Source organism: Pseudochaenichthys georgianus, chromosome 1, assembly GCF_902827115.2.
Source record: "Pseudochaenichthys georgianus chromosome 1, fPseGeo1.2, whole genome shotgun sequence".
NCBI lineage: Eukaryota > Metazoa > Chordata > Actinopteri > Perciformes > Channichthyidae > Pseudochaenichthys > Pseudochaenichthys georgianus.
Window position 1 is genome coordinate 37,466,532 of NC_047503.1, and position 24,703 is coordinate 37,491,234.

A 24,703-nucleotide genomic window follows, 5' to 3' on the forward strand; every position below is an offset into this window, starting at 1 on the left:
TGTAACGCAATCACATTCCTCCCAGAAATCTGGGTTCTAAGTTAAGGTGACATTTCCCCTCAAAGATATTGACCCACTCTCTGAAAGAGCAGGGAGTAAAATAAACAGGGAGGAGGGCCGGCCAACTGGCGCAGCCTGTTTACACCGGGCCGTGTTTACATATAAACTTCAGATGTGGAGTTAAAAGAGAATAGGGCTGCAGAGGAGAGGAAGTCTCAGCAGAGCCTCAGCAAAGGATCACAGATGAGGAGAGGAGGGAGGTAGGAACGGGAGGAGAGAGAGGGGGGAGAAAGTGAGAGTGTGAACAGGCAGACACGAAGGAGGGGGCATGAGAGAGAAAGTTTGTCGGAGAGGCAGATAGAAAAAGTGAGAAATCTGATATGGCGGAGACTAGTTTCTGCTGCCTCCCTCTGCAGATGGAGGTGAATGTAAAACAGAGTCTACTGCTGGTATCTGGGGGTATCAACAGTCTGGAGTGGGACTAAGCTTTGAGCGAAGTTAATGCCTGTGTCTGTCTGCTCGACTTCCCCCCTGCTCTAACAAGCTGTACTTTCTAAAAGGCTCCTGCTGCATTCTTACACTACACCCGTTATCACCTGGACGCTGCTGGATACCTCTGGGTGGCTCAGAGTGGTGCTGCACACACTGTGCTGCTGCTGCTGTTGTTTTAAATCATTTGTATACCATGCTTGATTTCACTCTGTAGCCTCCCACACCGCATTGTATGTTTGTGAGCTTGGGAATTGAGATATTATTCACAACACACATCATCTTCCACTTAATGAAGCTGTAGGGGAAAAAATAACCTCAAATCTCCTGGTTCCATCTGATGCAACACAGGGTGCAGCGCTGCTCCAAACAGATTACGAAACTAATCTTAAACCTTTTACTCTTTGACACAGACAATTATCCCGCTCTGAGAATTGACACCGATTAATGACATTCTGGGGAGATTACATGATCCCATGAACTACAGGTTTTGAAACATCTCATACGCTGAATAAATGTGTGTAGGCGGGCAAAGGACCGTCCAAACATAATCAAATGCATTTGGTAATCTCCAGAATAATCAACCTACTGAAAAAGGAACAGAATGAAATGTGTTTAATCCTGGTATGAGCACTTGGGGCTCCCCCTATTGGCTAAATAAAAAATGGATATTAAAGTGTTGTCTCACTTCTCTACACCCTAATGACGTGGTGAAGGCTATGTTTTCCCAAAGGTCAAATGTAAATGTGGTACACGTCTTATTATCTGGTATTTCTGCTCATTACTTTGTGAAACAAGCAATATATACTACACACATGTATCCAAACAGACCACTAAGTAATAAGATCCATTATCATTGCTTAAAGAAGCTGAATTGAAGCTGGATTGTTATGCAAGTACACATAAGTCTAAACAACCTTAACAAAGTGGATCTACAGAAGGGAAGAGCTTCACATGCACCCTAATTGAGACTCTTACTCAAATGAAATGCTGGCGTCAGGTACAGTACAGTATTTGCTGTACTGTACAGTAGTTCCACTGCACGGAAATCTTCTAAAGTGCAGTCAGTCCAGTAAAGATCTGACAAATCAAACAGATAAAAATCTTTTATAATAGACACGGTAGCGATAACTTTCATACTGCCATCAGACATGTTCAGGGATAGTTTGGTTTGTTACTTATTGATAGCATAGTCGACACTGCTGTGTTACCTTTTCATCGTGTTCAATGAGGATCTCCACAACAATGTTCTGGAACTTCAGATCCATGATGGCAGCCACGGTGTCCTCCTGAGGCCTCATTAATGTCGGGCCAAACACCACGCCCAGGTTAGCCACGGTCATCAGGTTCTGTTTACTGTGAGCCGCCACCCTGAGGAAGACAACAGCTCACATCAGACACACTTTACTCCCCATGTAATAACTCACTTTACTGATGACTTCTGTCCGGAGAGGATGAGAGTACTGAAGGAGGAAACGACTTGATTCGACTATACTCATGAATCGTGATTTTCATTCTTTACAGAAGAACTAAAGGAAATTAAGATAAAAGGGGAAATTATACCATCTTTTAGTGGAATGGATTCCTGTTTGGAAATTATGAAGAAAAAAAGAAAACAAGAAAATGAAGACAGACATAGTAGCAAATGTCAATTGCTGCATGACTTGGCTGCTGCCTCGAAAGCACCCTTGAAATGGCTTTGGTTTCTACGTGGAAATTGAAGTGGTAAGTTAGTTAGCAGATAACAGCCTTACTTATTAAATATAAGGCATTCCTGTGCAAAATTGCTATTCTGCTCTTTTCTCTAAAGGTCAATGTTTCATTTTTAAAAGTTAATGGTTTTTATTATGTTGACAGGAAGGTGGCCTTTCTTTAAGGCATGGCAGTTTAGTTTTGATAAAAAGCACTGCAGGAATGTATTGTCTTATAAAGCGCAATTTCGCAATAAGCAAGCATATCAAAAGTCCAGTTGCTTTGGAAATACAAAAGGATGTTGCAGGGATTGCTTTGGGAACGTATCATTGCCTACAGTGCATACTACAGTTTAACATAAACTAAAGAGAATAGAGATTTGTGGAAGTAGACTTTTTGAGGTTACACCCACCACTTCTAATGCTGTCCAACCACAACTATCAATACTTCTGGGAGTGGTTATTCTCATCATTTAAACACTACTGTAGGTCTTTACTTTAGACAGTGAGGAATACTAAGTTTAATTGAATGTCCTCAAGATCAAAAATAAATAAATCAGAAACCCTCCAGTTAGTAAAACTTTATCTCTCGAGGTCAATGAAAGTGTAGAAAGAGAGTGAATTTGAAGAAGTTAAACGGACAGGTGAAGAGATTTCACACTCAAAATGTGATGATATGCAGGAGAGCAGCAGAGGCAGTTTAAATAGCTTCAAAGGATGCCTTTGAAGACAAAAACATTGGTGACAACTCACATTTATAACATCTCTGAAACCATTTCAGATAGGAGTGTGAAATGCTGGCTTTGCTTCCTTCCCCTGCAGGACATGCACACACGCCAACTTCAGAAAAATATCCGACTCTCTCCAGTCTGGAGAATTTCACGCTGGATAATCCAAATTCAATTTCAATAGCGCTGCCTTTTTACCAGAGCCTGATTCTGCAGCGGGTTTCTATGAAATAAGATCCACCAGACTTTCACTGCTTCGGGGAAGACGGATTATTTACTTACTTCAATTTGCTCATATTTAGTTTATAAAAAGCTTGCTGAGGTAAAACCTTGTAATGTTAGCGAACATTACTTCTTAAATCTTTCTTCCTATCTAATCTCACAAATGGAGTGATGCACAATAGTGGTTTATCCAGGGGTGTATAGAGTAATCTCAAGAGAGGGCTTCATTTGAGAGGTCCATTTAATTTCCCGGCACTGGCGGGCTGCACAACGGCACGCCGAACAGGGTACACAATCCTCCCTCTGCAACTTTTAATCATTTTAAAATGACACAAGAAAAGGCAAAAAAGGAAAGTTAAGCTGCTCGTGGCATTGATTTTCTTTCCCAGCAGTCACTCAGTAGACGGAGAGAAGATGGAGTGACAGCAGGGAAGGGGGAGTGAAGAGAGTGGGAGTGAGGGAGAGGGAGAGAAAAAGCATGTGGAGTGAGAATGAGGAGACAGACAGGAAGAGCGGAGCGAGAGAACTGAGAGAGAGGGGGCGGAGATTGGGTGAACTATGACCAAGGAAGTATGAACACTCACTTGGCCAGATGCTTCATGAGCAGCCCGAGGACTTGTCGATTCCTCTCCGGTAGTTTGTGGACCAGGCAGTGGACGGCTTGGATGCGAGACTCTGGACTGCCGCCCTCTGTTCAAACGCAGAAGCAGCCATGCACTGGCATTAAGTTACACACGTTTCTCTGGTGGCAAAGGGCCAAATCAGCTGCGATCGATCGTGTCCACATTTAGCAAACTGACATAATGATACAAGATATAAAATGTACATTTGAGCAACGGGCAATTTAAGTTGCAGACACATGATTTAAATGTATTTTGTGGAAGAAATAAAGTCTATAAAAGTCCTATAAAAGATTTGGATACATTTAGGAAAAACAGAAAATTGAGCCAAACTTTAAGGCCACAGTGATCAGAGGCCATCACCCTCAAGTATAAGGCTATGAGGATGATCCGTCGCAGTTTCAATAACTGAAGAAGAGGAGTGAAAGTGATACATGGTCTGAAGCCTCCAACATTTGGCAGCAGGAGCCACTATGCTGGCGAAGGAGACAGCTTTACGTTACTGTCGCTACGGTATAAAAGGGTTGTGTTAAAACCCCCAAGATCATCTCTTAAACATTTCCTCACACATGGGCATCTGACCGCCCACACACACAAACACATACTCATATGCAGACACACAAAACATCATTACTATGGGAACGACAAGGATTTAAACATGAAAAAAAGCTGCTTATGGGTGCTGTCATCCATCAAAAATATTCATCACTAATCCATGTTTTCCCCCTTGTTATGAGGGCATTGCGAGCGCCTGATAAAAATGTCAACCTGATCCAATTATAGCACTTGTTGTAATAAGATTCAAGTCTTGGCTTGCTTTAAAAACATTGGCCACATACATGATGTTATGTGGGCAAAGTAAATGTGTCTTTTTGCTGTTTGAGGTCACAAACTGGACCGTTTGAGGGCATGCAAATTACAGCATTTTGATTATTTTAGACCTATTAGCTATCACATTGATACTTTTCGTGTCGAGTTAGAACCGGTGGAAATAAGATCAAGATGGGCAGTAAGCTAATATGGGCTTCTTAAAATGCTAATAAGTGTCAGAAACATGGTGTTGTTAAACAGTCTATGTATGTCTGAGCCTAATTCAGCTAAAAGGCCTTGTGGTCAACCAGATTGGATAAACTGTAATCCCTGAGAGTCAACAAATATATTCACATTTCTCATTTAAAACAGTGTCCTCAGATGTTGGGAGTGCAGATTTCTGAAACCAAGTAAGGAGACATAAAGGTATAGCATTAAACATTAAGTCTGAAAATGAGGACAACTGTGGATAGATCCTAATCAGCATTCAAGACACACGCAGACCAATAGCTTTCAGACTATGAGTCCCTTACTTTGGAGGATTGACCACCACAACCCCTTTAAAGAATTGGTTAAAAACGTACAGAAAGTTATTAAAAAGTGATCTAACCGTTTTCACTTGACTGCATGTTTTCTAGAACAATCAACCATTGGATTGCAGAGCCTAAACTGATGCACACTTATTACAGGCTGTACTCTGATGAAGTGATGGTATAAGAGGTGATCAAACTTACTCGCAAGGCTAATAAACTCTTTGTAAAGTCCATAGGTCATCAATGGCTCAGGAAGGCTCCTACATAGAGAGAGGGAGAGAGAAGGGTGGGGGGGGGGGGTTGGATGGAGAAGTGAGAGTTGAAGTGAGCGAGGGGGGGGATAGAAATAGCCGGCACACTGTTTTATAGGGTCTGCACACAGCAATGATTAATGTGGCCGGGCCAGGGGATGGAATTAGATGGTGCACACGTTGAGATAACCAAGTTCATCTGAAGGTACTTCTACACCGCAGCTGGCCACTGGCCAAAGGTACTTAGCCTCAGAGGAAACTGAAGAGATTGACCCGGCGTTATTCCAGCAGGCCAGACACAACGTTAAAGACAAGTCCGAGATACACTGAGCAGGGTTTAATATAACATAACAATATGGATATGTAAGCCTAAACACTGAACATGGAGCAGTGAGTATTGCCGGCTTGACACAGGAAACATTACTTTGGAGGTTATAACAAGAGAAGACTGATTTAAACATTTTAGTTTTTGGTGTTTTCCCTTTCCTGTAGTTGTTATATATGTTTTTGTGGCTGGAATTACTCTGCAAAGGGTCAAAGTTCCCCTGCCTGAAACGCCTCGATTGGACTTCTTTGTTTACTTCCATAACATAATGACATCACCATGTAACCCTCTCACTTCTATTGGCTAGCGCTCCAACACATTGAACGGGAAAGGCCAAGGGGCGGGACATCTCTAAGCTAACCAATCAGAGCAGGCTGGGCTCTGGTTTCAGGGTTAAAAGAGGTGCTGCAGCAGTATGAGGAAAACAAAGAGCTTTTTGAACATTGAAGTGTCGAAGCAGAGGCACGATACAATGATGACCTGACATTAGCATAATAGGGCCCCTTTATAGTGCAGAGCTTAAAATGAGCCAATTACAACACAACCTTATCTTAGATAATACTCACATAAAATATAATTAAAAAACACTTTCATGATTGCAATTAGTTAACATTAGTGAAAATAAGAGATAAAGAAAACAGAACATTAAGAGCATTGTCGTTGTTGATCTTTATTTAATTATTATTTAGTTTTAGAAATGTCTATTACATTACTTACAATAACTTAATAAATAACTGCTGATACTGCGGTTTGATCACAATTCATATTTTGCTACTCAATTTGCCAATTAAATCTGTTCATCTATTCTTAACATCTTATAGTACATGTCACTAAATGACCATGGAACTAGGAACGCTGAAGAGCAGGTACATCAAAACAAGTAGTCATTCAAAAGGAATGTCAATAGGTGCCTGGCAGAACGGATTGATGATGGGCCTTAAACATGGATTGTTGATTGACTGTACTGTAATGTACTGTAGCTTCTTGTGAGTATGTTGACTGTTCATAATGAAAACAGGTACATGTCAACACAGAAAATACATCTTTGCTGTCATTTAAAGGAGCAAAGTCAGCTCAATTTGTAAAACAAAATGGCATTTAAAAGAAACTGCCTCAGGTTCTTGAAACCATGCTATATTTGTTATCTTTGAACTTCGCCCACACTATCAACCAAGAAGAAGTTGGTGAAAGCCGAAACAGTCACACAGTAAGCAATAGCATCAATTATGCAAAAGCACTTTGCATAATTAACATTTTACAAAAGATAGAGACGACAATGGATTAAATGTTTCATATCCAAGTGAACAGAGTCATCACGTTATATATAAGATAAGATAAGATATAGAAAGAAAACATTCCACTAACCCCTGGGATCGTCTCAGGTCAGATTTAGATTTGCTTAGAGACACAGCTCTGAATTATCTTTGTTAGAGTGACAGTAAGAGTTCAAATATATTAGCAAATAAACAATATCAATGCCTAATGTGTAGTTTTAGGGCTGCAATTAAGGAGTATTTAAAGTATCAATTCATATTTTATCGCATTGTAAAACATAAAAAGTCAGAAAATATTGAAAAATGTCACTTCTCATTTAAAACAGTCAAAACATGAAGGATATTCAGTTTCATAGCACGGCTGGCTCACATTGAGAGTGTGTGTCTTTCCCCACACAGATCCTTACCTCAGATAAAGCTTCAGTGTACTGGTTATCGTCTTAACGTCCCAGTCCTCGCTGGTGGACAGATCCATATCAATGTTCGTCTCATCTGAATGAATCACAATCAAGAAACATATTTTTACGGAAAATGACATTACCCGAAGAGACAACCAAAAGCAGAAGCTAACTATTGTTTTTGCATAAAGCAGCGACATAGTCTTTGTGGTTTTGTGGGCAGCCTAGAGAGCCAAAATATGTAATATAAATATGTTGTAATTAGCCATGTGAGGATTAAAGCAGCGCTTCCAGCCTTGGGCGTGGAGTCGAACCTCAGTGGAAATGGAAGAAAGTCACATCTTCTGTAGAGTGCTGCTGTTTCTACACTCATTACAAGTTTAATTAATCCCTCACTACTTCCACAGCTCCATGGAGGCTCTGGGGCCGTGTTGCGCTGGAAATTCAGGCAATAGTAACACCTTAAGTAACCTCTGATGAATTAAAGAGGATGTGGAAGTGCAATGTGTCAGTGAGTCAGACACATGTACAGTACAGGGCTCAGGTCACCGCGCAGACGTTAGCTTTGTGGGCGTTAGCTGGTCTTTGACATGGACATTTATTTGTATTTCATTTAAGCACTGCAGTCCGTCAGGAGGATTGTGTGTTTCTCAACCTTCCCTGTCCACACAATCATGGCTTGTCCAATATCAACTTCTGAAGCAAATGTTGCTTTTGCTAAGTGTTTGTAGCCAAGGTGCCTCTGCAAGTGCGTGTGCGTGTGCGTGTGTGTGTGCGTGTGTGTGTGTGTGTGTGTGTGTGTGTGTGTGTGTGTGTGTGTGTGTGTGTGTGTGTGTGTGTGTGTGTGTGTGTGTGTGTGTGTGTGTGTGGAGACGGATGGGGTCTGCTCAGGCTCTGAAGTCTGCTCTTGCACAAACAGGCTTACACGTTGTAGGTCAAGGACACACAGAAACATTTTTGGCAGCAGCAGATGGAGTAGCATTGATTATGGGAGTGCCGACCATAAAACAGAAGCAAGTCCAAATATATAATGCTTTGTTAGTTTACCAAACAAGGGGCTTGTATAGATCAAGCCCCTTGGGGGATTACATAACTGTGTGGTGGCTGTAGCATAGCATCTAAAGTTGGAACTGCAGCAGCTCCCATGAGACAGTTGGATGCAGAAAAACATTTCTGCTATACAAATCCATTATGCAGGAAGAGTTTGGTAACTAGGAGAACATGGATGGACCATTGCACACTTTTTAAAACTCAGAGGTGACTTGAAAACTATTTCCAACTATACCAGATGTCATCATATCACATCATATCATGCAATGATGGTAAAACAATTAAATAAATAAGTGTAGATATCTGCAATGTCATCAATTACAACAATGCATGTATGTGTGACAGGTGTGATGTAGACATGTTGAATTGTACCAACACTTTCAAAAAGAGGAAGAGTGGGTGTCAACAGGTAACAGGATGAGGGTGTGCTTTTACAGGTTGGTGCAGTGATGAGAACGTCTGCTTGCTTCTCCTTTAAATCACTGATTGCTTCCTGTAGGTAATGACCACATTTCTCTCCTTTTTGCTTTTAAACAACCCATCAAGCAAGGATGCTTCAAATATAGATTTAAAATGTTTTTGAAATTCACGCCCGCATCAAGCTGTGATTAGGGATTTCTCTGCCTCCAGCTTTTCTTTATTACATTATATATGTAACTATTTCTGTAAGCTTAATGTTAGCAGCGGCAAGTGCAACAGTATTAATGTCTTTCAGAAAATACTGTCTGATCAAAATAATATCGGGTCCCTCCCTCTCCAGCTTTTAACTCGTCCTGTAAGAGAGGACGTGCAGAGCCACTACATTTGATTGACAAAGGAGTGTACAAGTTAGTTTTGTTTAAGTGTAACCTGATTTGCTTTGCAACCTCTTGTGGGTTCTGGACTCTCACTGGCCTATAGGGTGAGTGGAAAACTGTGTTTCAAGAGTCATCAATCATAGTTTCAAGATCTTGTTTTGAATTAATGTTGTTTAACAAAAGAAGAAAGCAGCATAAACATGTTAGGCATTGGGTCAGCACATTACCGGTCTAAATGATGAGAATGTGGAATTTAACAGGTAGTTCTTCATTCCTCACATCTTTCCTCAAATGTGCCTCGCTCTGCAAGTATATCTATAGAACTAACACGTCTTACTCAGCAGCTGTGATAGCCACATCCCATCAAACCCTTACTCCCTTGCCTCAGCCCACTTGTACTTCCTGGTATGTTGTTTCCTGACACTCAATAGGTGCTGCTCTCTTTGATTTGACTGTGTATGATGGGAAACTTGCTTTCTATCACTGTCCTCTCTGATTGGACCCCGGCCGTGTCGGGGGGTGAGAGATGAAAAGGAGGAGGAGTGGGAGGACCAAAGTCTTTCGTAAGGGTTTAAAGCTCACTGCACCCACTCACTGTGAACTGTTGAATGCATGAAAGGTTTGCAAACGTTTTGGTTTTTGTAGAAGTAGTACTACCTCTGTCATTTCAGGAATAACATCTACGTTGTGTTTCAGGCCATATAATAATCAGGCAGTGAAGCAAACATTTAAAGTGTAAGTATTATCTGTATTTTCCCCCTTATTCACAATATTATGTGGAATGTCAAGCCCACAGACGAACACAATGTCCATACTGCACATATTTCTTGTTTCATATTTTATATCCTATAATTCATTCATAGCATTCTATTTACATGTAAATTACTGCTTTATTTTATTGCTATTTAACTATATTTTATTACGGTGTCCTTAAAGATTTCTTGTTTTATATTTGATGTCTGCACCATGACATGTGTGAAGCTACCTGGCAATAAACCCGTTTCTGATTCTGAACACTTATTTCACTACACTCTGGCTTTGAAACACTTTTAAGAGTGCAGCAGCAGAGTGTTAATGGAGTCCACAGCATGAGTGGGCACGTTGTGGGGCTGGATTTGGAGAGGAAGCTGAGACAGGCTGACGGCTGCCTGAGTTTGTTGTCATTCTGAACACAGAGCTGAAAGTGAGCTGGTGTCTGGTAGAGACGCCAGGGAACCAGAGAGCAGACAGCGAGCAATAGAAAGGACAGAGGACAAGCTCGATAGAAAAAGGACTTGAGTGAAAGGGATTCAAGACGAGTGAGAGAAACTGAGAAAATGGACTGATAAACTAAGCCAGCCACGTGTGCCAGAGGCAGTTTTTAGGGGTGTGTTAATGGGTCAAAAGCCAAAAATGGCGGGAGGGGTGCTGTCTGGCTGTCTGGGGGATATTCAACTAAAGTAATTAAAGTTTAGATAAACCCAAGCACTTTGAAGGGACGTGGTTCTGTTGGGATGACTCATGGGTCGATTGTCAGGAAGTATATTTTTAATATCGACTCGACAGTCACATCCATTATGTCAACACTCAATTCACTGCGAGCAAGCTAACATCACAGAGAAAGTGCAGTATAGCTTGTAAATTCAGCTTTTAATTTGACTAAGCTCTTAACGGGAACTCTCTATTAAAATACATTTCAAAGGCAGAAAGAAAAGAAAATAATTTGACTTACCAATCATTAATGAGAGGAGCTTCTGGACCTTGGAGGATACCCCAACAACTCTGTACAGGCCTTGGTCATTAATACCTGATGGATAATACCAAAAAAAACGTTATTTATATAGCACTCATCTTAATAAAGTTGAAACATGCACAGAATATTATATGATATACATACACACAACCCTGTTTTTGTTTATGGAAACTATATATCAGATATAAGAATATGTCAATCAAATTCAGTGAGATAAACATTTGCATAAAGAAATGTTGCGTGACTTTTGTAAAAGCTTTTTTCCCCAATGGAAAAGCGGTCAGATGAGCGTGAGAACACTGAGCCAATTGAATAAGAACTTCAGTGCTGCACGGTGAAATCATTAGTGTTATATGCAGTGACACTTCCTGCAGTACCTGCCACTCTGCCTCGTTTCAACGTTGGAGCAAGTGTGCCCCCTTGTGAACAGATAACGATACTGCACGCATGTTACAGTAACTGTCCACCAATTCTCATGTTATATACAGTATCCTCCAATTAAAACTGAGCCTTTCTTTATATACATAAGTGAAGCTCACCTCTCGTCTCTATGGCGCTGATAGAGTTCTTCATAAAACTCAAACCCACTTCGTCCAGCTGGGCATCAACTGCAGCAGGAAGAACAAAAACAAAAACCAACAACTGTTAAGAGAATTACTGATATTCATTTACAGATACAAAGTCGAGTACAGCTAGATGTCTTACTTCCTCTTTCTTTGGAATAAGTCCTCCCAAGATAGTGTCCAAACTGTAAAAGAAAATGACATCGTCATCATGTCTATTTCAAGTTGATCAAGTATGCTCAAACCTTGTGTAAGGCAGGGAATTGCAGGTAGTAGGAAGTGTATTGAAGTAGAAAGACGGCAGTGAAACAGAATACAGTGAGGCTACATGAGTAGAGTGTGAGTGGTAGATGATGACAGAGTGCAGGCAGCTGACTCACAGGTTCCTTGCCACCCATGGCCTCCATCCAAAACTTGTGGTCATCCTCTGACAGAGCCTGTACTGTTAGCACAGTGCCGGGCCTGTAAAAACACCGCACCACATTAACATTAGACACAGCCTGCGAGGAACAGTACAGTAAGGCGTTAGAGGATGACCGTGTCAATATCAAAATGATGGAATGAGTTTAGGACACATGCACCTTTGAAGTGCAGCAACACATGTAAGCCCTGTTAGTCATCCAAGCTGGTTTATGAGACATGGGACCAGGTGGATATCAGGTTTCTCATCTCAATCAGAATGAATGTGAGGACTCGTGTTTCCATACTAAATGTGGGGTATTGCTTTTCTATTTATACAACAGAAAAAGGGCAGGGTAGAGTCAAGTTAAGACAAACGTAGGTGTCTATTCCTGTAGGGCACAGCAGGGTGTGACAAATCCTCCAAGCGAAGTGTGCGTGGGCAGCTTTCCGACACAAATCCTGCTCTCCTTACCCTCTGCAATCCAACTCACTTAGCAGCAACTGAAACAGCGAGTGTGAGGAGCTAAGATCCTTAGCAAGACTGTTCATGTGGAATATCAGATCATATATGTGCTCTTTGGACAAGGCACATGGGTTGTTGTTGTTTTCACTAATATTAAAGTCATCCAAGAGAAACTTTCAAAAACGAAATGTGACATTTAGACATGGACAAATTAATAACTGCAACTACAAGCATAATACAAAAACAGTGCTTCAGGTGGTGACGTACCGGTCTGTTATGTCGAGTTCTAAGCAGAACCTCCTGTCCAACACGTCTGTGGTTTTGCGGAGACAGGATTTAAGCGTGACGGACTCAGTCTCACCCTGAAAACAAAAGACCAGACTTTACTGTACAGAATGTTATAATGACAAAAAGTAATAAAGATTGCACGGCATTCGAAAAATTAAACATTGCAAAGTGGCTGAGATATGATACAAATACTTTGCTATTGATAACCCAAGATTCCATTTGTTCTATGACTACTCACAATCTTGCCACCAGATCTGTGGTCAAAGGTCACCATGTGCAGGATCTTCTGCTCTTTGACAAACGTGGAGTAACGCTTCACCCAACTTGAGCCAAAGGGAGGTGGTCCTGGGGAAAAAGGGATGTAAAACAGACGTTCAACTTGAGCTGTGACGTTAAAGTACAATTTCATGCAAAACGATGTTCTTTCCAGCCTCTCTCAAATACTGCATATATATTCCCTTCTTTTCTCACTATATCAAATGTAACTGAATGTTTTTGTGTTTTAGACATTATCTTGGACTTGGTCAATATGTGGTGCTTTACATGGACCAAACAAATAATGGTTTAAAAAAGTGAATTACCTGCAGATTAATTGACTATGAAAATAATTGAAGCTTCACATTCAACACTATTTAGGTCAGGAAGTGGAGCCAAAATAACAACTCTTTCACATGGTCTGTTTTTTAGGAATATTCTGCAGATGCATCAGACTGCATGACACCGTTTAGATTTGAATTTGAACATGGATGTTTTATTCATATTGGGAATGAAAGAACATAACTTTTCTTTCCAGAATTACACACAAAAACACGTTAGATAACGTCAATAACAACATACAGTAAGTACACAAAACAAGCTGTGTTTTTCAAAATCCCCTTTGGACCGCGACATAGGGCGGTGTATTTTTGGAGAGTTTGTCATGTGTTCAAGCCTTGACTTGACTTCCTTGCAGTAGAGTGTGTGTTATGAATGGGCGTAATATGACTGCCAATATTAAAATACATGAGAACTATAAAAAGGTCTTACGTTTTTCCTGAACATAGAGATAGCCTTCGAAGCTGATAGCGCTCGTCTGTCTGTAATCCTGAGGTGCCTCCTTTATCCTCTTCATCAGCTCGTACACCTCTGACCGCGCGCCCTCAAATCGACTCCTCGTCTGGGGGGGGGGGGGGGGAAACACATGCTCCAGGAAGTCACTTCCTGATGCTCGGCGATTAGGTAGGACGACCTTGCTAATGAGAGGTCGCTGCAAATCAAAACATATGAGCTTCCCTTGGAAACCCCTTTTATTTCCATGAAATCAGTTGAGTGCTTGGTAGTTATCTAACTCTAAGAATGAAACCGAGATATGACTCTAATGGCACTGCATAAAAGAAACCAAACCGATGGAGGTACGTAGTGAACAGGGGGTTGAAAAAAGGTCAAACATGATGTAGCATCAGAAACTTCTCTCAGGAGTCGGTGGTCAAAATGGAGACGAAAAGGCAAGTCAATATTGGACTTGTATCTGACGGATAGACAGAGAGAGAAGTCCAAAGGCCCATGAAGCCCTGTTTGGAGCTTTATTGTTAATGTTAGGTAGGAATGATTTTTTAAGTACCATGGGAACTTTATAAACTGTTATGAAGGTTTTATTACATGGGCCCTCTCTGCCCTTGAGGTATCAAGATTGTTCAAATGTCCCTCCGAATCATATAACGCTCAACATGTTTTCTATTCCTAAGGTAAATCACATATAGAGGCAATTGTTGTCATTGTCTCATCCTGTCCAAAGTACAGATATAACCTTCTTACATTCTGAATATTGATCTGCAGAGCTCTTTTATAATGGTCAAAGTCCTTGGCGAGCTCGAAGCCCTGATGATAGAAGGTGAAGACTGTCTGAAAGAAGGCCAGCATCTAGAAAGATCACAACACAGGGAACAAATGAAAAGAGAAGTTAATCCAAAGAGTCAGCAAGTGAAAGAGAAACTCATAACAAAATCACTTCTAACCTAACCCCGTGTGACATATCCTATACTGCCCTTCACTTTCATTAAACTGAACAAGACAAGCCACGTCAGTGCTGACACTGAGGCTGCGGCCCCACGAGGACGAATTCGGTCGTTTGCGTTACTGTTTAGTGTCATATAGACCGTTCGGCCACACGAGGACGACCGAATATGGCACTAAACGACTGAGGAAACGACAACGGGTCCCAAGGTGGATAGAAATGCATACGCCACTCTCTGGGGGGTCAAACAGCTCCGTGTGTGCGCCCTATACGGACATTTTCAGATCACTGATAGTGATTGCGCAATAGCCCCGCCTCTCCCCACCTCTTCTGCTCACCTCCTTACCCCGCGCCAGTGCTGAAGTGTTTCGCCACCAACAACAACAACAATGGCGGATCGCAGAGTTGCTATCGTGCTCCGGACGCTATTGACCATGCTACAGTTGTTTGTGCAACATCGACAGCAATAATGATGAGGCAATAGCCCCGCCTCTCCCCACCTCTGCTGCTCACCCCCACGTCAAAGTAAACTGCACCCTGAATTCAGATTATTTATCTTTCTCTCGCGAGTGAAGTCTAATCTGACAGGACGGAGACACGCAGCTCTGCTCACCTGCAGCTCCTCCCGCTGCAGCAAAACACACACTTCAAGTCAGATCATCACCCTTAGCTATTTTAATTACCTCTCAAACTCCCTAAACTAGTTATAAATATGTTTATTTTTTACTGTCGGCCGGGTCACTCATTACTGGATCAGCTGCTGCATGAGACAGACACTGACGCTGTCCGAAGAGAAGGAGGAAAAAGAGAGGCTCCGTGTATTTTATCATTATATTATATAGAGTCGTTATTCATTTGTTTTAAAGCTCAATAAATAACAAAGAAGACCTTTGACCGGCACTTTTATAATTTTGTCCGGAAGATTTCAACTTTAATACACGCTGACTGGCGAAAAACTCTGCCCGGTTCCCTCGGCCCCCACCGCGGAGAATAAACAGAAGGGCAACCATGACAACCATGCTTCTTCGCTGCTTTTGTGGAGGAAGTTACAGCGCCACGTAGAGGCTCCTGCATATGTACTGCAGCTTCTCCAGCGGTTGGAGCTAAACGGAGAGGTCTCGTGTGGGCAGACACTATCCGGATAATTATTGCATGTGGACGGAAGCCGTTTGCGATTGCGTTTGCGTTAATCCTATGCGTTTAGCCGTTTTCGTCCTCGTGGGGCCGCAGCCTGAGCTGCTTCACTCACCGGCTCCACACACTCAAACTTCTTTCTCTCCTGGATCTCCTGCAGTTTGCACACATATTCCAGTGACTCCTCCTGAAAGTGCAGCCTCACGTTTTCCACCTGGAGGTCTGCCTGTGGAGGTGGAGAACACACACAGTGATGATTACAGAGGGACGCATGGAAGCAAAGAAGAAACATTATGATCACTGCGATACAGTGTCATTTGAGGTTTCGCCCGGTTATGGCACTATGCTGTTTGTTCTAATGTGATCTCTCAGAAATCTTTCACTGAAATTGTTTAAACAATAACAACAGTTTTTTCCATTATAACTATTTATTTTTGGTATTTCATAGTAACTCCATATTTTTGCTTTTTAATTCAGATTGCGTGAAAGTTGTATATGCTTGTTTGCATTGTTTGTGTTTGATGTTGTGCTGCATTTTCATCCTAATGAGACTTTTACCTTGTCAAATTCTTGCTAAGGAATATCATAGTTGGTTGGTTGGTTAGTGCTCTACCAAATATTAAAAAAAAAGATTCTATATATAGCTCCAAATAACAGGTTCGTCTCAGAGGGCTGCATAATCTTTTCAACATACAACACCCTCTGTCCTTATACTTTTGAATCTGATGAAAATAGTATATACTAAAATACCCCAAAAACTGTAACAGCAAAAAAGAATATTCCAAAAAATTCCTCAAGAATAATAACGAAAGTGCAACGAAAGAAGATTCCCCTGCTGAACTGACGTGTATAGACAGAGGACACAGTCAACTGTAACCATGGGGCAATTTAGAGTTGCTAGTTAATCTACAGCAACCTGCCTTTCTTTGCACTGTGGGAAGCACCCAGAGCACCCAGACGGGGGCAGGACGGGGGTGCGGGAGATTTGTTTACTTTTTGCTGTGAGAGGACAACGCAAACTACTGTGCCATTCCAGAAGTACAGTGAACATCAAAGAACTGCTGAGTAGCAATGCTTGAATATAGAAGGAATACAATATAGCATTTATAAATGTACTTTATTACGGTATACCCAGATTTGTAATGTAACACAACTACAGCAACTTTAATACGTAATAAACCTTCTTACTACAGCAGAATAACTGGTTGATATCCTCTCAAACTTAAAGTCAACTACTGATAAGTGTCACTTTGTATACACTTTGAGTAAGATCTAAGTCGCCAATAATAATAATAATAATAAAGTCAACACTTTTACATTTGAAGAATATTACGAATATTTGTGAAATAATAAATAAAAGATTTATTAAAAACCATCAATGAAATGGTCTTTTACTTGTGTGACACTATCGTCGTATTGGTTACAATGTTAGTGACATTCTTATGTAGACAAAAACGTACAGTATGTAAACATAACAGGCAACATCGAGGACAGCAGCAATTATTAAGGTCAGTCAATATATTACATAATATATCAATAAGGTAATTAGCATGACAGGCCTAAGTTAACATACTGACTTACATAATATACGCTTCTGTTTATCGAGTTGCATTTAAAACTGTGGCAGTGTTATGGCCAGGAACAAATCACAGGGTCTATTTATTCAAGTCGGATAGAAATCAGTGTTGCTGTTCCACAGGAGTCACAGAGAACAGAACAGCCTGCAGTCATGACGTCAACCATTTCAAGTGTCCTCACTGCTTGTGTATATAACATATGGGTACTGTAAGCCTTAAATGGCTACATGGCATGGCAAAGACAAGATGGAAAAAAGATATAGTTTAATGTAGGTTGCTAAATCCTCCACATATAAAATGTCCATGTCATGGTACTGTAGCATGGATTGTTCCCTAAGCTACAGCAATCAAGTTTGACCTTGGCAGTACACCTAAAGTGAGCACACATTTCCTTTTGATACAAGCCAGGAAAACTGTTGCTGCAAGGCATGTCAGTGGAAACCCACATGGTCCAGAAGGCTTTGCAGCGAGGCACTTCCCCCATGGCACCAGAGGCCGAAATCAAAAACAGGGACTTTCAAACTAAACACAGTACTGTTTTGTCTCTTTTGCCGTCATAATGAATTGCTTTTCTGCATGTCACATATACAGTATGTGTTGGATAGTTTAGGCAAGGATAAATACCTCTTGAAGCTGGGGCTCTTTCTTCTTTGCCGACATATTCAGAAGCTTTTCCAGAGAGCTGTAGTACTTCTCCGTTTCTTTCTCATACCTCTTTCTTTCCGCCTTCGAAAGATAGTGGAGTAAAAGCAGAAAGGGAAAACAAAAACACTTGATTAATGTTGAGGACAAAGGAATCAAAACTGTTATTGGTACAATTCATTTGCTATTGCCATCCAACTGTAAAATATGGATTTGTTAACAATCATACACCAAGCAAACAAATGGATCAACTAAGAGCTAAACCACACATGTTGGGAACAAATAAACATCATACATTACCCTTACTACACCAAGATGGTCTTTCCTGAACTTCTCCAGGGGTTTCATTAAGGTTTCTGTGATGTTTCTCATCTAAACAAGGAACGGAGAACATAATAAAGCCTTCATTATAGCGCAAGTCAATGAAAACCCCCATTGATATTTCATACTGTGTGACACAAAGGTTTTCCAGCTTGTTTTGATACTAGTAAAGAATGGCTGCTACTAAACGACATGCCGAAAATGACATCATTATTGGTTGTTTGATGGAGTAACAATTAAAAAATTATTTTAAACCAAAAGTCAAATCCAATAGTGTATTAGGGAACTGTGACACCCCTAATAACTATTGTTAATAATAGATGTTTTTCTTCCAGTAATGAAATGAATGGATTCTTCCTCATTCCTTTAGTGCTTCTGCTATGCTGGCTGTAAGACATGTCTGTGCCTGCACAGCCATCCTACCTTTCCTAACTTTGCACTGTGATGTCATCCCACTATGCTGAGCAGGGTGTTTACCATTATGATCTGAGCCAGGCGCTACAACAGTCATCTCAGTCGGCTTCTGATGATGGGCCCTAACCTCAGACTCTACAGACAGACATTACAACACAAGGGCTGTTCATGGAAAGTAGCAAACACTCAATTGTTGATCTCTGTCAGAAGAAGAGGAATGTATTTCTTAAGAAAGTATTCAACACTATCTCTTGCCATCAAGCCGCTACGGAATCTTCAAATGAGGAGCTTTTACAAGTGTATTACATAACATCTACAGACCACAAATAAATCACAAGACAAGAGGGTGCATCATGTCTTTTATCACAGATGTCATAGCGACACTTACACAACACTTCAGGGTTGGATTCGTCACCATTAAAACCAGGCTTCCTTTAATAACTCTGTAACTTCCTCCATATTGGTTGTGTGATTTCAGTGGTTTACAAATTAGCAACCTTGACAACGCTCTCGATGCAGGAGCTGTTTTTATGGTGGTGTGTCTTAATGGGCTATATTGTAGCGGACATGTTGACAGTAGTAGCTTCTGTGAATCCGTCTTGGTCTGTAAAGCTTGGTTGTAATAAAGTGGATTCTGTTCTTTCTGCAGCCACTCCCAGGCTGTGTGACAGTGACCCTTAGACAGGCACAAAGGGAGGAACTGCTTGAACACTATTCATAATACTTATACACTCTCAAGGGAATAGATATGTGCTGCCTGCTTGATGATTGGGCTGTATTGGACCTTGGAGGAAATTATATTATGAGTATCTGTCTGGATCTCTGGCAGATGACAGAGGCAGACATTAATAGATGCAAGTTCCAAATATGGGCAGTAATAGGTGTAGGCTGGTTGGCAATGCACACACTGCAAACAGACAAGGTTAAACAATCCATGTGCAATACACCACAGACACACAGGTATTTCCACTGGCTTTCAAGCAGGTTCAAACTGGTTGCGCTCACCATCAGCTCTCTTTGGTCTTCGAGGTTCTTGAGGAATGAGGAGAACTCTTGCAAAGATTCATCTGAAGAAAAAAAAAAAGCAAGCATCGTAAAAAATACAGGTTAGATAGTCGCACACACACACACACACACACACACACACACACACACACACACACACACACACACACACACACACACACACACACACACACACACACACACACACACACACACACACACACACACACACACACACACACACACACACACACACACACACACACACACACACACACACACACACACACACACACACACACACACACACCACACACACACACACACACACACACACACACACACACACACACACACACACACACACACCACACACACACACACACACACACACACACACACACACACACACACAAGCTTAAAATACATTATGATTAACAGCTGTTCCCAACACAGGTGCACATCAAAAACTGCTCTTAATTTGCTGCTGGAGGAAGAACTGTAAATAAACATTTACAGGGCAAGTCTGTGCAGTGGTGACAAAGCCTAGTGGTTAGTTTCCATCATGTGAGGCGGTGAAACCACACTTACCGATACACTTCTCATCATCCGTCTTTGCATCGCCAATATATTCAAACTGAAACTCTCCCAGGTTCTGCGCGAACTTTCGCTGTGCCATCCCAAGCTCTGCAAGAAAATAGAAAAAACATTACAATCATTCCATTAAAAGGATGCAGAATGCTAAATATATTTTTTCTAAATGTTCTTAACAAAAAAAAACAAAAAACATAAGCAATCGAGAAAAGGAGGTCTGATGCTTCACACGGAGTTAACCACTTTGCAAACATCCTGTTTGTCAGCAGTCGGACAAACAGGATGTCAAACCAGGAGGCCAGGTACCACAAGTTAGCACATGTCAAAAGAGAGCAAAGTATATTGAATCATCTGTTTGCCAGTCATAGCTAACACAAATAATCAGAAGATAAATAGTATGATGCTTGATAGCCTCAGAAATCAGTTGATAGTATACCTTTGGGTTGCTAAATATAAGCAATTAATTTCAATGTATGTTTATATATAGTATATGTGTCTTGTTCCGCTGATATAACACTAATGTAATGTACTGTTGTATCAGTCTTAGGCTTAGTCCTTCCTTCAACAAGCATTGCAATAGCAACACAGGTAAGTATAGTCTTTTACTAAAACCACTAAAGTATATTCTTACTTGGTTAATACCACAAACTATTTTCAGATATTGATTTAGATGTGTTTCTTAGCATAAGTAAAGCTTATATTGAAATGTATAGCACGAGAGATGTCCCGATCCGATCACGTGATCGGGGATCGGAGCCGATCACGGCCTTAGTTTTGGTTTAAAATTACACAACATCATGTATGTGTTGCTTCTTTTGGCTTGTTTTCATAGACCAGGGGGGTATACTACGAAGCAGGATTTTCGCTTAGCCGGCTAAATTCAGGGAAAACTCCGGCTTTCCGGTCCTACGAAGCTGGTTCTCTTTTTAGCAGGCTAGATCTCCATGGTAACTTATGCTTAGCGGCTAACCTGGTCGGGACCTGGGGCCTATGCTACGAACCTGGTTCAACCTAACCTGGATATGTTTGAGTTAGCCGGTTGGCCTAATCCAAAACATACGCGCTCTCGCTAAACGGTACTACGACGCGGGTTATCAAGTGGATCGCTCAAGCCAGCCGTGTCCTATCTAGTTAGGTGCGCGTTCACATGAAAGGGGTGGTATCTGGAGCATTCGACCAATCACAAACATGGAGAAGCATATACTGACAGCGCATCGTCATACTTCCTGAATGAAAAGTGAACTTTAATACTAGTCAAAAATGAAGAAGTTAAACTTTAAACATCCATGACTTAAACACTTGATCCAGGATCAAAGCCACAGAGCTGCACCTGCAAGGTGAATACAGCTGGCAAAATAAAAAGTGTTTGAATGCGTACATCAACAGGTTTATGATATCACTGCCCCGTCTAAAACACGATCTGACTTTAATTACATTTGTCTCGAGTGTTTCGTCAACTTAATGTGATGCTTAAAATAATACTTCTGCATACAGTATGTGACACTGTGAGTGTTGCACGGCCAGATACGGCTCAGCTGACTCAGATCAGGAGATATATGATACATTATGAAGTGATATGCCGCGGACTGTACTTAATGTACTCTGATCCGGTTACTTCCGTTGTGGCCGATATGTAAGTAAGCTTTCTTAACGCTAATGTTATAATAGTCAGATTGCTCTGAAGATGGAGGTGATATTCTATTCATGTTCACGTTCACACAGTCGGTGATTTTTGCCGGCCGTCTTTCCTGCGACGGCAGTTTTTCTGTATTTCCTTTCTCCTGTAATATGACTTGATCGCTTTAAACTCCGCACACTGAGCTCTGATTGGTCAGCAGGCAGTGCTTTCACTGAGTTGAGCTCTTAGCCTGCAACCTAACCAGGGGGGTATACTGCGAAGCAGGATTTTCGCTTAGCCGGCTAAATTCAGGGAAAACTCCGGCTTTCCGGTCATCCGAAGCTGGTTCTCTTTTTAGCAGGCTAGATCTCCATGGTAATATATGCTAAGCAGCTAACCTGGTCTGGACCAGGTTAGGTTGCAGGCTAAGAGCTCAACTCAGTGAAAGCACTGCCTGCTGACCAATCAGAGCTCAGTGTGCGGAGTTTAAAGCGATCAAGTCATATTACAGGAGAAAGGAAATAGAGAAAAGCTGCCGTTGCAGGAAAGACAGCCGGCAAAAATCACCGACTGTGTGAACGTGAACATTAATAGAATATCACCTCCCATCTTCAGAGCAATCTGACTATTATAACATTAGCGTTAAGAAAGCTTACTTACATATCTGCCACAACATAAGTAACCGGATCAGAGTACATTAAGTACAGTCCGTGGCATATCACTTCATAATGTATCATACATCTCCTTATCTGAGTCAGCTGAGCCGTATCTGGCCGTGCAACACTCACAGTGTCACATACTGTATGCAGAAGTATTATTTTAAGCAACACATTAAGTTGACGAAACACTCGAGACAAATGTAATTAAAGTCAGATCCACTCGTGTTTTAGACGGGGCAGTGATATCATAAACCTGTTAATGTATGCATTCAAACACTTTTTCTTTTACCAGCTGTATTCACCTTGCAGTTGCAGCTCTGTGGCTTTTATCCTGGATAAAGTGTTTAAGTCATGGATGTTTAAAGTTTAACTTCTTCATATGTCTAATATTATAGTTGACTTTTCATTCAGGAAGTATGACGCTGCGCTGTCAGTACGCTTCTCCATGTTTGTGATTGGTCGAATGCTCCAGATACCACCCCTTTCATGTGAACGCGCACCTAACTAGATAGGACACGGCTGGCTTGAGCGATCCACTTGATAACCCACGTCGTAGTACCGTTTAGCGAGAGCGCGTATGTTTTGGATTAGGCCAACCGGCTAACTCAAACATATCCAGGTTAGGTTGAACCAGCTTCGTAGTACAGGCCCCAGGTTGCTTATTTCTCTCAAATCTGGCAACAGAGTGGACGCAGTGTCTAATAGTAGCAGTAAGCTAACGAGAGGCTACGTTCAGCTGGTGACTCGGGAGTCGGGACAGAGAAAATGTCAGGAGTTTGGAAGTATTATAAAATTGAAAGCGAAGGCAGTGTAACAGCCAGATGCAATGTTTGCAAGGCGGAGGTTCTGCGTGGTGGAAAGAACAGAGCTACGTTCAACACGACCAATCTAATACGCTACCTGAGAAACAAACACCAACAACAACACGGCGAGTACACAGCGGCCACTCAGGTAACGGCACTGAAACAACCGATACTTTCAGAGAATTTTAAAAGAGAAGAGAAACTGCCCCAGAACAGTGAAAAGGCCAAAAGAATAGCAGCCAAGATAGCTGAATTCATCGCGTTGGATGACCAGCCGTTATCCGTTACCTTTTTTTTCTCTTAATGCATTGCATAAACATCGGAAAAAATCGGTATCGGCAGATCGTCAAAATCAAATGATCGGAATCGGATCGGGAGCAAAAAAAGGTGATCTGGACATCCCTATATAGCACAGCTTTTATCAAATGAAAGAAACAAAAGCAGTAACCAGCATCTTTGCTGATTAGCTCCTCATGCCAGATGTAATGAGGCAGATGAGAGGATTTCATAACAAAACAGGCCTAAACCTTCTGGAAAGACCATGATCTTCTCTCTGAGGAGTGCGCTCACTCATGTAAGCTAACCCCCTGGATCTGCATTAAAACTATTTCAGATTTTGAAAAGAGAAATGATATTTAAGTCCAGCGTCCTCTACAGCCCTTGCATACACAGCTAAAACAAGTCTATTTCCAAACACTGAAGAGATTCCCTGAGGTGGGATCTCTGACCCACGGCCGTCCCCTAGGGAAGCATGACAGAATGTGGCAGGGGTATTTTAAGACTGGAGCTGTGCAGTATACTGAGGAGCAGTGTCATTGGATTTGGCAGATAGCTGGGGCTCTATTGGGAACAATTAAACTGAGCTATACAACAGAAATGAGCTCTGCACACATCTGTATCTGCGACAGAATCACTCCATGGCTGGAATGTAGAGCTGCAACTAATGAGATCATATTTTATACAAAGTCATTTTACAAAATAATCTCTTTTTCCAGTATAAGAAAAAGGGTTACATTCATGAGAAATAGCTGTCATTACTTTCAGGAGTGATTTTATCAAACTACTTCATATAAAACCAGAACAGTTTTGCAACAGAGGAAAATACATTAGTTTGTTCGCTCATTGTTGGAAAAATCCTTTAAAAATGATGAACCCATTGGTAAACCTATGGATTTTCTGTTCACAAACAAAGGTCCCGGACTGGATTTAAAGTGGGAATGTTGCAGCTATGCATATTGGGCCACAAGGCCATACATGAGCCTCTGTGACTTAGAAATCAGGCTTAGCTTAATGCTGCAGAGGCCATC

At 41.4% G+C, this 24,703-nt stretch overlaps 1 protein-coding gene across 2 annotated transcripts in view; it reads right to left on the reverse strand.

Moving 5' to 3' along the window:
• arhgap10 (Rho GTPase activating protein 10) overlaps positions 1-24,703 on the reverse strand; it is a 58,356-nt gene that overhangs the window by 15,537 nt on the left and 18,116 nt on the right. For both annotated transcript variants that reach the window (XM_034086119.2, XM_034086118.2), the window contains exons 2-18: positions 20,314-20,409; positions 19,723-19,784; positions 18,283-18,354; positions 17,965-18,066; positions 15,879-15,989; positions 14,431-14,535; positions 13,663-13,792; positions 12,875-12,981; positions 12,616-12,710; positions 11,864-11,945; positions 11,626-11,668; positions 11,460-11,528; positions 10,900-10,974; positions 7,351-7,435; positions 5,295-5,353; positions 3,715-3,820; positions 1,701-1,860 (exon numbers count right to left, since the gene is read on the reverse strand). In XM_034086119.2, the coding sequence (XP_033942010.1) occupies positions 1,701-1,860; positions 3,715-3,820; positions 5,295-5,353; positions 7,351-7,435; positions 10,900-10,974; positions 11,460-11,528; positions 11,626-11,668; positions 11,864-11,945; positions 12,616-12,710; positions 12,875-12,981; positions 13,663-13,792; positions 14,431-14,535; positions 15,879-15,989; positions 17,965-18,066; positions 18,283-18,354; positions 19,723-19,784; positions 20,314-20,409 (1,559 nt within the window). The remainder of the gene's footprint in view (positions 1-1,700; positions 1,861-3,714; positions 3,821-5,294; positions 5,354-7,350; positions 7,436-10,899; positions 10,975-11,459; positions 11,529-11,625; positions 11,669-11,863; positions 11,946-12,615; positions 12,711-12,874; positions 12,982-13,662; positions 13,793-14,430; positions 14,536-15,878; positions 15,990-17,964; positions 18,067-18,282; positions 18,355-19,722; positions 19,785-20,313; positions 20,410-24,703) is intronic.